The 17,500-nt window shown below is 33.5% G+C and overlaps 1 protein-coding gene across 1 annotated transcript in view; it reads right to left on the reverse strand.

Moving 5' to 3' along the window:
* Positions 1-17,500, reverse strand: part of LOC144962722 (uncharacterized) — a 143,522-nt gene that overhangs the window by 26,305 nt on the left and 99,717 nt on the right. The window contains exon 15 of the mRNA XM_078895916.1: positions 9,308-9,458. Within this exon, the coding sequence (XP_078752042.1) occupies positions 9,308-9,458 (151 nt within the window). The remainder of the gene's footprint in view (positions 1-9,307; positions 9,459-17,500) is intronic.

Consider the following 17,500-nt stretch of genomic DNA (forward strand, 5'->3'; position numbering starts at 1 on the left):
ATCGTTATACCAGTGCCTGCTCTCTAAGTGGTCTCTTTGGAAATATTCTTTTGTGTTATTAATTTGATTTGTTTTGACTTAGTACTGTACCTTTCGCGAGCTTCGATTGTCAATTTTTCTACGATAGTTTACTTTGGGATATCTAAATGTTTGTTTGTATTTAACAGATTGGCATGATAACAGTCTTAAGGATTAATGACTTCATAAGTTCTAATAGCGTTTGCTACTCCTGTAGCGACAAATAGTTTCTCTCCATATGAGACATTCAGGATGGGTTTTTTTTTACCACCAGATAAAGAATTGAAATACATTTAAAACGATAATAATAATAATGCTGATAATAATAATAATAATAATAATAATAATAATAATAATAATAATAATAATAATAATAATAATAATAATAACAATAATAATAATGATAATGATAATAATAATAATAATAATAATAATAATAATATAATAATAATAATAATAATAATAAAATAATAATAATATAATAATAATAATATATAATAATAATAATAAAATAATAATAATAATAATAATAATAATATAATAATAATAATAATAATAATAATAATAATAATATAATAATAATAATAATAATAATTAATAATAATAAATAATAATAATAATAATTTAAAAAAAAAAATAATAATAATAATACGTTATTCATCCAAAGTTTTCCTCATGATCTTTTTAATTTTTTTTTTAGGTGAAAATTTCAGGAAGATCCTACAGAGCGTTACATACACTCGTGTTTTTGTAAAAAGGGAGAAATGTCACGAGAGCACTTTCTGACGTGTTTTTTTCTTCCAATTTTTGCGTCAAAAGATTGCTTGAGTCAAATTTCTCTCGCGACTGTAACAGCTTGTAGCATCCTCTTGAAATTTTCACCACAAAAATAAAAACTTGAATAGGAATGGGAATCTATCATTTCTAGTTTTTAAGCTATTTCAATTCTTTATTAGGTAGTAAATAAAGAAAACACCCTGTATATTAACTTGTGTACCACGTCACCAGTCCATCTATAACGTTTGCATACTACGTCATTAACTACCTCCTTACCGAACATTTTAACATTTTCAAGATTTTATTTTTACTGAAATGTCATACCGACCCAACAAACAAATTGGATTTTAAACTCAAATGTTAAAGAAATAAGTTTATGCTAGACTATACATAATTTTGTTGAACAATAAATTAAGCTTTACAAAACAACACGAAGTTCTTGTAAATACATCAAAGAAGTTTCTTTTTAATATCGTGATTTGTTGAACAAGACTGAATAAGAAAAATGCTGTTTGTACCGTAACGACTGTGGCGATTTTCCTATAGTTGGTAAGGAGAGGGTTAATCAGTCCGATATTTTGCGTGCTGCCTTATCAATCGGTTAATAATTGTTTGCTCAATTGATCAGATGTCATTTTTAATCCGGCTCGTATTTTAAAAGGGATAAACAGGCAAAGAGATGTTTTGATGATAACTTGTCAAAGTGATGCCAAGCAACTAGAAGCTTTGGACTGTAAAAAAGTAATAAATAGAATTGAATATGACAGCTTTTAAAAACAGAACAACAAAAAAACCCAGTTATGAAACCTTTCGGGTTCAATACCCTTCTTCAGTCAACAACAAAAAAAAAACCCCGCAAAAACAATAAAAAGATAAATACATTACTCAAAAACCAAACAGATAAAAACTTGGGAACGTCTGCATGACCTCTGCGAACTCCTCAGCTTCATTGCGTCAATGCGTGTAAATGTCATTGGCTTTTACGAGAAAGCTATAAGAAAGCTAATTAATAAAACATCACTCCTCATAATTAGCAGAGCATGTTCATTGTCTTAGCTTTTCCATTTCTTATAACAAGTAAATATAGTTATGCTCGTGACCTACTTCGCAATATCAATGGGTTCATTCACGTTCACACACAATAGCAACAACCAGCGGAGATGTCACAACAACGAGAAGCTATGTTCACCCACATCAGCACCCTAAACGATCTGTGCACTCAGCTCAGGTACTCACCTGCCCGATTACAACTTTAACATTTCAAATATTGTCATCTCCGTATGTCAAAACTATCTAAGCAGCAGCGGCCAATGCACGATCAAGGAGCCACGGATGTTAAACTCAATGTAATGTCTGTGGGCAACGAGCAGACAAGAGCTATTTTTGTAAACCGTGGCGGGAAAATGTGAACGATTCCTTTCAAAGATAATATTTTGATGTTCGTTGCCAGTTTGGAATTTGAGATTGCCAGATCCATAAACATTTGAAATTGTTACCTATGGTGTTTGCAATGTTAAATTCATTTTTTTTAGTAATTATTTTGATAACTCTTAATTTAAACAAAAACTTGAGTTTCTTTATATAGCGCAATGTCCACTAAACGTGCTCAAAGCGCTTTACAAAAGGTCCCTGATCAACAGAAACACGTAACATGTAGAATGAGACAATGCGAGAATGGGACTATGCTGTTAACGGCCAGGTATTGAGTGCGGCGAGAGAATGTGAGTAAAGAGCCTTTTCCAACTAGCGATGTTCGAACCCAAGACCTTCCTATCCGAAGCCGAGTGTCATACCACAAGACCACATAGCCGAAACTAGAGAATGTAAATGACATAGCAGCTTCATGTTAAGTCCAAATATTATGTCAATATGACTGAAGAACGGTTCTTCGATTGAACAGACCATTAAAAAAGTATAATAAATATCTCTGGTGATTTAAGTGTGAGTTATTACTCTCAGGATGACGGAGGAAGAGACTTTTTAAAATATTTTGTGACACCATTGAATATCTCTGAGTCAAATTTATTTCTCTGTTGTTTTTAAAATTTTGTTTGTTTGTTTGTTTATTTTGGGTTGTTGTTTTTGTTTTTGGTGTCGTTGTTAGCATACACACAAAAAATGTTATATTTATATATTTCGTGTTGTCATGATAATGTAAACAAAACATATTAGGTGACCTTTAATCTATCTTATCGAGCGGCTTTCTAAATATTTTAGATGTATGTCGGCCATTCTAGATCTATTCTTCGTGTCAACGTCAAGTGTGAGAAACCCAATCGACCGCCAGGATTGATCGGTTAATGATGACATCACATTCACCTTGTGATGTGTGTGTGTGTGTATGTGTGTCTGTGTGTGTGTCTGTGTGTGTTTGTGTGTGTATGTGTGTGTATGTGTGTGTGTGTGGGTGGGTGTGTGTGTTTGTGTTTATGTGTTTGCGCGCGTGTGCACTTGATGAGAGAAGGACCGAGAGTTAAGAGACAGCTAGGTATGTTGGTAGGTAGATTGATGGATGGATGGATGGACGGATTGATAGATAGATAGATAGATAGATAGATAGATATATAGATAGATCCATAGATAGAAAGACATATTAAGGGATAGATAGGCATATAGATAGATAGGAAGATAGATAGACAGACATATAGATAGATAGATAGATAGATAGATAGATAGCTAAATAGATAGATAGATAGATAGATAGATAGATAGATAGATACATATGTAGATAGATATATAAAAGGTTAGATAGATAGGCATATATATAGATAGGTATATAGATAGACAGACATATAGGTGTGTATATATATATATATATATATATATATATATATATATATATAGAGAGAGAGAGAGAGAGAGAGAGAGAGAGAGAGAGAGGGGGAGATAGATAGATAGATGGACGGACGGATAGATAGACATATCCTCTGCTACTCTGCCGTACTCTGGAAAAAAAACAAGTATTAAAAATTTTGGCCATAAAACTCGTTGTTCAAATATCAATCGATTAAAATATAATAATTAGCAAAAACTCTAAAGCCTGGGACTTCGCGAAGTCCCGAGTTTGTGAGTTTTGTCAGGATCTTGGCCATGGCCCATTCTATCAATCGATATCTGATGGACGGGTTTACTGGCCAATATTCTAAATACGTTTTTTTCACGAGTTCGGCAGTACTGCTAGCTTTTAAAGTTTTTATAAAGAATTTTATGATTGACTTTAAACGTTGTTTTTAAAAAAAGCATTCAGCTTTAACATTGTAAAAATTTGAAAGTGTAATCTAAAATAGTTTAACCATGTTTTAAATCGCAAGAATATTGGTGTTGTAAGCGCATTACAAGCAATCATATTATGGCATTAGCTCATTTATTTCTTGGATATGAACACTGTACCTATACAATCACAAAATGACGGTAAAAGGGAAATGGACTGATAAGAAGAAAATAAAGATAAATTTACATCGCACTAGGAATTTCATGACACTTTACTCTAGTGTTTATAACATAACATTTAACTTGATGTGTTGATATATTTTTTCAACATGACATCCTTCAATGAAGGTAATAGACAGATTTAAGACAAGGTTTGCTTTTGATTATATACAGCTTTTATCTTGGATTTCATATTGTTTTATTTCTTGTATCATTATTTTCATGTTCATATTGCTGTTGCTTCTTCTGGTATGAAGCGTCGGTGCCAACAAAGCAAGAAAGAAAAATACGAGAGAAAAAACATCCCAAAAAATCAGTCTTCCTCGACTCATAAATACCTTTTCATATCTTTATATAACCCCAGTACCTGCTCCCTAATAGTATTTCAAACCCAACATAGTACAGTTTTGAGACGATCGACCACATATACTTGAATAATACCGTTTTGGAACGATTGGTTACAAATCGACTTGCTGGATGTGGCATTTTATCCACTACCAGTTACCTACCCAGCTGTAGGATGGATTCATTCTGAAATGGTTTTGTTTTGACATATTGACACGTAAAGTTACCAAAATTAAAACGTTCTAAATAGCGTGTTAAATTGTCCTAATAAACTGGCATGCAAAATATTCCATTTTTTACGTTTGATGTATAAATTTTAAGACTCCTGAGAGAGTTTTAAGTTGATTTTAGGAATGTTTACAATATCTCGAGATTCACGAATTGTTTTCGTGTATTTTTACTATGTTCAATTTGGTTCACATTGCTACATGCATACTTCAACCAAAGAAAAAAAGTTTATTTTTTTTTAATACAATCTAAAACGCCTATTTGGCGTCACAATTAAAAGTTCTCAATCAATTTTTCCCACTGGCTTTTTAATGCATACATTACTTACGATTCGAGTGATATTTTTAATGGAATATAATTTCTAGTTTGTGTTCCTACTTTGGTAGGGAGTAATATGAAAGGAAAAAAAGAATTATGAGCAAAATTGTCTTTACCATTGTGCTACATGAAGCGACTGACAGCCAATATTTCCTTGCTCGTTAAATATCACTTTATATTCAATAACAATTTCAAGCACCAACTTTCATTATATGACACGTTCAATTATCCTTCATCAAATTCTATCAATTTTATTTTCCTATTTCTTTTAAAATCAAAAACTTGTGGCTTCCAGAATAACGAAGAAGATGGAAATAATATGTTATCTGAAAAGACCACGCCGCAACAAATTATAGATGTTGATGACATGAAACTAAATAAGTAAAACAATACATAATACAATTTCAATTTTTCAGGCCTGATTCAAGTTTGCTGCAATGGGTGACGGACCACAAAGAAACCAGATGTTATCCTAATTCCCCTTCTAAATAAACAGTAATTACAAAAACCGCCCATTTCACGGTAAACTATGAATAAAATGAGCACACACAAAAAAAAGCTAATTAACTGTAAGAATGCTCCAGGTAGGCTAATGTAACGAACTCGATGTCTTAAAATTTCCAGTTCAGTCGGAATCACATTATTACCTCTATGCTGACAAAAGGCCTTATGTGACAAATCGTGTCAAACAGGTATTAACATGTCACGTTAAGCCCGATGCCTAACTTTGAATGTTTAGCTAAACGAATAAAAACATGAATTAAACGATATATTGAGGAGATTTGAGATCTTTTCTTCAAGTTCAATAGTGTTTAATTTGCTCATTTTGATCATTCTAAAATTCATTAAATTCTAAAAATTCTAAAACTCAATTTTCCTCTTGAACTTACTCCAACATAATACCAGATGGATGCGGTGGGTCACATTTTATATTTGGGCAGAGAACTCTTCATTCACATATTGATCCATTAAAATGGCACCCAACCTGCCAAAAATTCTTTAATCTGAGACCATCATATACTGTCTACCATTTACTGCGTGAAGAATGATGATGATGATTATGATGATGATGATGATGATGATGATGATGATGATGATGATGATGATGATGATGATGATAATGATGATGATGATGATGATGATGATGATGAGATACTGATGATTATGTTGATGATAATGATGATGATGATAATGGTGGTGATGATGATGATGATGATGATGATGATAATGGTGATGATGATGATGAGGATGATGATAATGGTGATGATGATGATGATGATGATAATGGTGATGATGGTGATGATTATGATGATGATGATGATGATGATGATGATGATGATGATGATGATGATGATGATGATGATGATGATGAGCAGAGGAGCATTTGATCATTTAATTTCCAGAAGGTATATTGAATAATTTATTTTGATTATTTTACAGCTTGTTTTGGAAGGGGCTGTATGCTTTCAAGTACTTTTAGTAAATGTATCGGATGGACGGACTTTTGTCATTTAATTTCGTAAATATTGTTTATATTCTATAATATTATGATTTTCAATTTTCTAATTGTAATAGGTTTTTTTCATACCCACCTCAAATTTTGGAAAAATAAATATTTGGTTTTCATTACAGATAAAATATCATTTTAACCAGTTCCAGATGTTTGACGAAAATAATGACTCTTTTGAAAGACAGGTCTAAAATCTTTCTTTTTTATCGTCTTTTCAAAACTTTCAAAACTTTCATAAAGCTTTTGAATTCAGTATTTATACAAAACAATAACACGCTCGCTCATTAACCGGTTCGCGTTTCCTAAAACATTCTGTTTAAATTGAGTTTATGTTAACGTTGAGTTGATTACCCCCAAAAAAACTTATTTAGTTTCAAGAAGTGAGCGAGTCTCTCCGCTGTTGTAGTTGCGTGTGATTTATATTCTGTCATTATTGATGAAGAAAATGAGGAGGAGGAGGAGGAGGAGGAGGAGGAGGAGGAGGAGGAGGAGGAGGAGGAGGAATAATAATAATAATAAGAAGAAGAAGAAGAAGAAGAAGAAGAAGAGAAGAAGAAGAAGAAGAAGAAGAAGAAGAAGAAGAAGAAAAGGAAAAAGAAGAAGAAGAAGAAGAAGAAGAAAGAGAGAAGAAGAAAAGAAGAAAGAAGAAGAAGAAGAAAGAAGAAGAAGAAGAAGAGAAGAAGAAGAGAAGAAGAAGAAGAAAGAAGAAGAAGAAGAAGAAGAAGAAGAAGAAGAAGAAGAAGAAGAAGAAGAAGAAGAAGAAGAAGAAGAAGAAGAAGAAGAAGAAGAAGAAGAAGAAGAAGAAGATGAAGAAGAAGAAGATGAAGAAGAAGAAGATGATGTTGATGATGATGATGATGATGATGATGATGATGATGATGATGATGATGATGATGATGATGATGATGATGATGAAGAGGAGGAGAAGAAGAAGAAGAGAAAAAAAACCCAAAGAAGAATAAGAAGAAGATGATGATGATGATCATGAAGAATTAGTAAAGGAGGAAGTGTTGATTTTGCTGCTGACAAAGGTGTCGCTTGGGAACAGAAAAGAGAAAGAAAACGACTCGATTCTCCCCAGTGCTTGTGTATTAGATTTATTCCGTGACACGTATTAAAATTACACAGTTTGCTAACATCACAGAAAGCAGGAGGTCAACTACCTTGATGATGATCGTACGAGCAATATCTCTGGAATCTAGTAAGACAGATAGATATAATATATCCGCTTACCTTATGACCTCCGCATTTCCCATGTAATTAATCCGGTATTTCATTGCAATTTGATCTCTAAGCTTAATTAATTATTGAGCTATAGGTATCTTAAAACCAAGAAATGACCTTGTAATTCAACATCTACAACGCCGTAATATCAGTTATCTTCGGGGAGTGTAATGATGTTGATGCACTTGTCATTATTGGGCGTTGTTATATATATATATATATATATATATATAATATATATATATATATATATATATATATATATATATATATATATATATATAAAGTAGTCCTTCAGAGCCATGAGACCCATGGAGCCGGAGTTTATCCCGGTTTCCATAGCGTGAAACGGGCAATAGCAATTGCTTGCTATCATTTTGATAGGGCGCCAGTCTATCAAAAAGTACTTTCCGCCAGATCTAACAGACTCTGCTACCCAATCAATTAATTTAATTCCTGTTATGCGATGTGGTTTTATGAATCAACGTTCTAGATTTATATAAGAAGGATTTCATGATTACGTTTGTGTGAACTGGGTGTTAAGGCACAAAATGTCAAAACACGGAAATTGCTCGTTATGAATTCCATTCTACAACTCCTAATTAAACTGAAATGTTCGCTAAGGTCAAAGAGTAATGTAGATTTGTGAATGGTTGTTCGTTGCGGTTGAGATAACAATTATTGTACAGGCTTTCAATGAGATTTTAAATTATTAAAAGTTGTAGCATTCCTAACCCGTACCCATTAGTTTTGCGACGTTTTTTTTCTTGTTTGGAATAGAAGGAACGAATTTGACGTCACTCAGCTCTTTGATTTTGTTATTGGTTTTAGTGATTAGACAGCCATTTCAGTGATTAGTTCTCACTTAATTAATTCACTCAAGACTATAAACGTTCAACGTTACATATTTTTATGTGTTGGTACTTTATATCCGGCTGGCGGTTGTTGTGTGTATTTTACCTAAACGATATCATCAATAGGTAATTCGTTATCATTCATACAACACTACCGAGCTCTGACAAAACCGATTCTTACACTCTTGTTTTTTGGAATTTCGGACTTGTTCCAAACCGCTGCACTAGAATATCCCATTCTATTGATTTGTGAAGAAAACTTTCCTGTTCAAAATGATAAAAATGTGTTGTTTTTTTGTTTTGTTTTTTTTTTTTTTTTTTTTTTTTTTTTTTTTTTTTTTTTTTTTTGGGGGGGGGGGGGGTCCGATAGTTCAATTGGTAGAGCATTCGCTTCACTCGCAAAGAGAGAAAGATCGATCCCGGCTGTAGTCGAGATTTTTTTCTGACCTTCCTGTTCACCCAGCAGTGAATTGGTAGCTGAGTCTGTTAGATCCAAAGGACAGCAAGCAATTGCTATTGCCCGTTTCACGCTATAGAGCCGAGTGGCTCTGAAGGAAAAAAGAGAAGTAGCATAGGGACAAAAAAATCGATGATAACTACTCACCATAGCCATGGCTACTTGTCGTGCAAAAGACAGCATGTCCGCTGGAGTGACCACTCCACTCTCCTCGCTACCAGAAGTTTGCACCACTGTATATGTAATCTCACTAGGCCCATCACAACGCTTTTGAAGATCTCCCTCTAGTCGACATTTTCTAAGGGGAAAGTAAAGCATGTTTGATGACAATAGTTTAACTTGAAACAGCCACTTCAAAATAACTACAATCTCAAACGTAGTCAACTGTCTTGTTTTCTTGCTGATTTTCTGATATTTAACTGATAGCATTGGTTCGAAATGAGTTGATGCTGTTGTGCCTTGAGAACTGTTGCAACTTGTAAAGCTCTTTGAGCACGTTTAGTGGGTATTTCCATATTTTAAAAAAGCTGAAGTTTGTAAGAGATTATAAGCTCTTGAAAACAATAAAACACACGTATCTAGAAAATATACTTATGATCAATGGTCTCAAACAGGATTATGTCGGCCGAGGGCGGTGGGGGTGAGATACTTATGATTGATTTTTAATCTAAACTTTTAAGATTCGATTTAACATAATAAATGGCTGGGATAGAAATAAGTTTGTTTCTGAATCTTTTGAAAACTATAATTTCAGTATTCTTATTATTTTCTTCGTCTAATCCAGCCTGAAATAATGCTAGATTAACATGACGGGCCACGTAAGATAATATACGATAAAATAATATACAAACACCAAACGTGCATCCTTTATTTCAAACGTCCGTGTACTCCTCAAGTTCTGCTTTTGTTCAGGATATAAAGACTGGCTTAACATTACAAACCATTTTGTTAATTCATGGCAGCCCTACATGGCAGTGCTCTGAACATAAACCCAACACATTTTAATAGTTTTGGCTTGGAAACTTGACACTCTAAAACCTTTAACTTCTGTAAAGTCTCAGATTTGATAGTTTTTGACAAGACGATAGTTATTTTATTCAATGGATTATTAATTACTAGTTTTTGACAAAATAAGGGTGATTATTATTGAAAGATGAGTTTTCTTGCGAAAATTTCAAAAATGTGTTGTTATTTTTATAGCACGATAGTTTACAGATGTAGAGAAAGACATCAGTCTCATCCAATGAATGTTAGGCATATAATTACACAGAAATAGCAACAGAATTTGACGTCAGACGAGCACTAGATATTTCGATGGTGCTTCCCTATATAATTGTGCTAAAATAATTTGGTTCAAACTAAAAAAATAATGAAAGACATAATTCTAGTCCTATGCATTAATAAAATGGTTTTGTATATAATTAGGTAAGTTTATCGGGCTTTACTAAACTTCATACTTCCTGGATCTGTAATTTGTAACAATTTCCTGCCGACATTCATTTCCGATAGTCAGTGGGTCGCTTCTCTTCGTAACCCGTTAACTTTCGTACTCTCTAGAAAGACAAATATTTTAAAAATTGGCCAGAAAACTCGTCCTTAATAAATATCGATCGATTTAAATGTCCCTCGTCTTGGAAAAACGCTCAAGTTGGGACCTCGGGAGGCCCCAAAATTTTGTCAAGATGAGGGTTATATAAATAGTTCAATATTTGAAGGACGATTTTTCTGGCCAAAGTTTTTTAATACGTGTTTTTCCATAGTACGACAGATAACTGGTTAATACCACATGCATATCACGATGTTTTTATGCCATGTCAGTATGTCAGAAGAGTCTTCTTCCTATATTCATGGTGTGTTATTATAGTTTATAAAATAATGTAATAGCATCCCAGCTATCTAGGTTACCCATTAGCTATAAATGATCTCAAATGATATAGAACTAAGTACTCCATTTGTTTGGGGTTTTTTTTTTTTTTGTTTTTGTTTTTTTTTTTGAAAGCTCGATGATCTAGATATTTTGCAAATACATGATCCAACATCTCAAAGTGATGTTGATTAAATGCTGACCAAGGGCTGGACATATTAGCAAGAATAATAGCAGGATGCAGTTTTGGGCTTATTTTAATGTTGTTGTAAAGGACAGTATTTGACGTTGGTATTTCCATTACAATAATGAGACCATAACAATTTGGATTATCAGACCTGTAAATAAGTGTACGTTGGATGATGACGAATGAGTTTACAGTAAAAAATAATAATACTTATGTGGCTTTGGACATGTTTTTCTGCTTTATTGAGTTGAGTGAATATGATTTTTTAAAGACACAAAATCTAAAAGTCTACGTTTCTGGCCATTTTCAATTTAAAATCAATTTTTGGTATCTGGCTTGTCTCGACATAATACGATTTTGAAATGATGGCCACATAATATATGAACGCGATAAAATTTGGCAAACTAAGGGCAGTTCGACTCTCAGCTTTATATAAGCCCATAAAAGATACCAAAAAGTCGAAAATCTGAAATCTGATGGTAGAGTTATACAAAGGCACAGGTTGACTATATTAGAGAACCAATCATTAGATTTGTCTCTATTATTAAAATCTTTAAAATCCATGTCGTCATATCAAAATGACATTCAGACTGAGCACAAGTTATGAGAATCCAAAAATCGTGGGTGTTTGACAAATACCGAGATACACAATTCAATACAGTTTTATTTCAAATTTTGAAAATACTCGGTTGTCGTAACAAGTCGATTTGAGACAACTGCAACATATTGTCAATAATTATAAAAACGATTTCGCTATTCATAGATATAGAAATTCCATTATTCCTTCTTGAAATCATGTGTTTAAATATTTTTAGGTTTCAATACAAAATGTCGCACATATTGAACACATATTTATTTCCAAGTAGTTAGCCTAACAAACAAACAGCTTTAGATGTATGATCTACCACTTCCCTATAATCTACACGACATTCCAAATTCATTGATATATTATGAATTTATTTATAACGAGAATTTATCGTTATAACATATAGAAAACTATGAGTTTTAAAATTGAATTGTAAAATTGTTCAGACTACTTTTTTTGGTAAGATTATAGTTATTTAATTCATTCCCTCAACAGAATAAGATGGTTAAATATTATGTTGGATTTTCGTTTTTCTTTATTTGAACAGAGATTCAAAGCATCATAAATTTGGACTCTCTCTCTCTCTCTCTCTTTCTCCCTCTCTCTCTCTCTCTCTCTCTCTCTCTCTCTCTCTCTCTCTCTCCTTCTTCTTCTTCTTCTTCTTCCCTCCTATCTATCTATCTATCTATCTATCTATCTATCTATATATATATATATATATATATATATATATATATGCATCTATCTATCTATCTATTTACCTATCTATATATCCCTTCCTCACTTCCTCTCCCTTTGTGTAGTTTTAGGTGTATATACGTGGACGGTTGCCTATCGCTCTTTCTCATTTTCATCTCTATTTTTCTCCTGGTATTTATGTCATTAATGAAAGGAAAATCTTGTTATGCGCTAGCTGTTTTCATGTAGGTAAGTCATTGTCCATAGATTAAAAGGTTTACAAGATTTGTATACTGGTTCTTCTTCGTAATATGACTCTTCCTCATAGGGTATATACTGTAAAACAGAGGCTCAGCCTCTTAAATAGTAAAACGTATATAGGGGTAAATTCAATGTTTAAAACTTTTTTTTTCCTGAATGTCTTTTAACCAATAAATTGTCGTATTCTGGAAAGACGCGTATTTAAAACTTTTCCCAGAAAACTCGTCCTTCAAATATCGATCAATTTAAATGACCCTCATCTCGGCAAAAACTCCCAAACCTGGGATTTTATTAAAGGCCTCGAGAGGTCCCAGGTTTGAGCGTTTTGGCCCAGATGAGAGCCATTTTAATTGATTGATAATTGAAGGACGAGTTTTCCGGCAAAACGTTTAAATATAAACACGTATCCGTCTAGATAGAGTATGGAAGGTAACTAGTTAGAATAGGATAGAAAGACCAAAAAGGGGAGGTGGCAAAATCTGTTATACTACATCAATGTGGAGTTCTTAATAGGATTGGCATGAGCAATCTAATTTACGCCCGTGGTTTAGCGCCTTGTAACGCGATAGCTAGGAACGAGAGAAGTACAGAGTACGAACACAATCAGTTTGGTCTTTTACTCTGCTGTACTCTAAAAAAAAACACGTTTAGAAAATTTTGACCAGAAAACTCGATTGATTAAAATGGCCTTCATCTTGGCAAAAACTCTCAAGAATGGGACTTCGCGAAGTTCCAAGTTTGCGAGTTTTTGCCAAGATAAGGGTCATTTTAATCGACCCATATTTGAAGGACGATTTTTCTCGCCAAAATTTTAAAAACATTTTTCGGAAAACGGCAGTTCCGGGATTACGGTAATATGTACCATGTTTACACCATTCCTCCAAAAAATGTCAAAATGCCTTATTCATTCTGCCTGCAAACCTTTACTTTAAATATCGTTGGATTGAGATGACAACCAACTAATACAAATGGTCAAGACATTTCAAATTCGATACGTTATGGCTTATCTCAATCGATTGATATTTGAAATGGAATTCTTCTTGCCAAATTGAAACAAAAACACAAGCGTTTTGACTAAGCACGACAGCATGTAGTAGATACCTTTCTTACTCCATTGTAAGGATATCTAGGGAGTTGATGTCTATATCTGCAAAAATACTAAAAATAATCACCAAGCCTCTTTATCACCACAAAGATCGTGGTAGATAACGATAAATTATAGCAGAGCTCAGATCCCAAAAACGGACTCATAAACCTCTTTAAATAAAGGCAGGCCATCCGTCTGCGGACAAATATAAACCTATTTATTCATTTTTGCAAGAACTGTCTGGATTTATAATGGTACAATAACGTTTTTACCTCGCAAAGTCCCAGTTTTTAAAGTTTTTGCCAAGATGAGGTTCATTTAAATCGATCGATATTTGAAGGACGAGTTTTCTGGCCACATTTTTAAATAAATGTTTATCCAGAGTCCAGCAGTGACATGGTTAAATGCACCTTTAAGAAATAAATTTTAAAGCTATTCAAAGCTATATATCGACTTAGACTCATGACAAACTTACTCTACTGGATGTTACGGAAATGTGTTTGTTATCTCATTTTATATTATTTAATAAAAGAAAGTAACACCAAAATATCAAATATGCCTAGATTTCATTGATCAATTACTCCAACACTATGATCTCAATGATGCTAAATTACCACAAGCATCTCAGCAGTGGCACCCATAAAGCAGAGAAGGTACGGTGGTTGATTACAAAAACACAATGGTTTATTATTCTTGTTTGGGAGCTCGCAATGACAGGAATCCTACGCACAACCACGATAAACTTCTGATGTAGGTATTACTCGTAACGTAATGACAACTCTCGTTTGATTGCCGTGTTTACATTTCTTTGTTGCATAACCTTAAACTATCCAAAATAATTCGGCAACAATACACTATCAGTGGGTGTTGGTTTTGTTGGGGAGGGTTTTATTTGGTGTTTGTTTTGTTTTTGTTTTGTTTTTTGTCTGCTTGTGTGTTTTGTTTTGTTTTTAACTTCTTTTTTTTTCTTTATATTTTTTGGATGTTCTTTATAAATATTAGTAATACTTGTCATGTACAATTACCAAGTACAATATTCGAAATACTGCAATACCGCTACAATGAATATCATTTCATTATTATCCACTCTCGGGGAATTGTTTTCTATCCAAAAAAAAAGTATAGATAAATAGATTATCTCTTCCATATTAAGGGGCATTTTGTTTATTCCTCGTCCTTACGCTCAATTCTCCGCCTCCTGTTTTACCACCCCACCTCTGTGTTGCTATATTATTGGAAATTATTCACAGATAAGTAAATGGTGGGGTGAAATAGGGATTGGATTTAAAGAGATAATGTTTGGACAGTGAGAGGGGAGCGGAGAGGAAGAGAGAGAGAGAGAGAGAGAGAGAGAGAGAGAGAGAGAGAGAGAGAGAGTTGAGTGACTGTGTATTAATGGACGACGTAACGAAAGCATTTCTGTTCTCATATGACGATTAAAACCACGAGCCCTTGCATAAGGTACCCAGTTAGTGCACATGCTATATATCAACACATCCCATGAAAAGTGAAAAGGACAATTTATCGATACGGATGGAAGATAAACAAACCATAGCACTAAAGATGAAACAATGCCGCAGACAGATAATAAATAGAAATCAAATTAACGCCGGGAACCAACTACAATATTCATCTCGCGGATTGTTGAGTAACCCCGAAAACTCATCTCTTCATTGGAGTATAAGGGCCATAAACACACACACACACACACACACACACACACACACTTACTCACACTTACATACACACACACACAGAGAAAAAGAGAGAAAGGGGGGGGGGTAGAGAGGGGAAAATTAGATGTAGAAAGGGGGGGGGGGTCGATAGACAGAGAGGGAGAGGGAGAAGGGAAAAAAAGAGATAGCTAAAGAAAAGGGTGGATCGAGAGAGAGAGAGAGAGAGAGAGAGAGAGAGAGAGAGAGAGAGAGAGGGGGGGGGGGAGGGAGAGAACGAAAGATGTTGGTTAAGAAAATGATTAAGATTAAGCGCAGTGATCTGGCGTTATGACCAATTGATTTCCTATTAGCTTTTCTTTATATTATAGTGTATCACTCACCAAGAACAAGAAAGGAGAGATGTATATTAATAATACAAGAAGACAGATAATCTTAGCAGTATTTGCCCTTTTTACCCAGCAGATTGGCAAGGTTGAATTTATTGTTGATTATTGTGACCCACGTCGTAGGAATATGAACAAGCGAGGAGAGATCAATATTTATAATAATGAAAAAGATTAGCTTAGCAATATTACGAGTAGCTTATTTGACCTGTAATGACAAGGTTGAATGTCATAATCATACTCATTTATCTATCTCCTTTCAATTGCAGACCTAACCGTCAAGTACAATGCTCTCTATATACAAATGGGTAACTGGCCGATAACAGCATTGATTCTGTTGAAATAATGTATATTAAATAGATAGTTACTTCAAGACGTCATTTCCTTTTAGGTATTGCCGTTGCATTGGGATCCCTTGTAATGTAGACTAGGCAAATTTAGTGGATATTGCCCTCGCTCGGGAAAATTGTGGTTTTGTTTTCATCATATATTATGTTGTTTTTTTTAATGTTTTAAATGGGGGGGGGGTGGAAAGGGTATTGTTTGTTTTTTTTTTAATACCTGATGCCTCTCGAGCTTCAGCAATGATCGCTGTACTGCTCTTTTGGTGACAACGATAAACATGATGTCCTGTTACAGTAAAATCGAATTGTAGTTGTAAATGGTTAAACAAAAAGATGAAAAGTGCCGTCAAGCATCGCTAAATATATTTGTAAAAAAGAAGAAGAAAGTAGTAGGAGTACCTTGCTTACTCATCACAAAACATTTTTTTTTTTCATTTTAACGTAAAACCTTTTTTGCTCAATGTCGATCGACTAAATTACTTGAACACCAACCTGTCAAAAAGTCTAAAATTTTAGACGTCTTTAAATTTCAAGTCTCAGACTTTTTTCTAAGTCGTGAGTAATCTTAATTAATCAATGCTTCCATTCCATCATGGCCACTGAGATCTGCTGGAGATGTTCTTTTGACTGTGCCCAGAGCCAGACTTTCCATAGGTAAAAGGGCTTTCTCTGTTGGTGGCCCTTGCCTATGGAATGCAGGATCCTCGGAAGTCAAGGAACTCTCCCAAGATGATTATTCCAGAAAACACTTAAAGAAGGATCTTTTTCCAAGGGCTTATGAGTAATGCTTTCTCTACTTCAATACATTTGTTAGGTTTTCCATTTGAATTGTTCGTTCAAAATTGTTTCACAAACATCTTATAAAATTATGACAATGTATTATGTACATCACTGATGCTTTTACAAAAAGTTATGGATATAGTATGTATAGTGAAATCAATCATTTTTTTGTGTGTTACGGATGGTTATTGAAATATGTTATTGTTTAGGATTGTATGATATATGTATGTGTATGCGTGTGTGTGTGTGAGTGTGTGTGTCTGTGTGTGTGTGATTGTGTATGTATGTGTCTTTGTTTGTTTAAAATTCGTAGAGCACCTCTGAGCACCTCGGTGGAAATTTAGCGCTATGCAAATGAATTTTATTATTATTATTATTATTATTATTATTATTATTATTATTATTATTATTATTATTATTATTATTATTATTATTATTATTATTAATAATAATAATAATAATATATTATTATTATTATTATTATTATTATTATT

Source organism: Berghia stephanieae, chromosome 1 (assembly GCF_034508935.2).
Source record: "Berghia stephanieae isolate SIO BIC M18660-M18661 chromosome 1, UCSD_Bste_1.3, whole genome shotgun sequence".
NCBI lineage: Eukaryota > Metazoa > Mollusca > Gastropoda > Nudibranchia > Aeolidiidae > Berghia > Berghia stephanieae.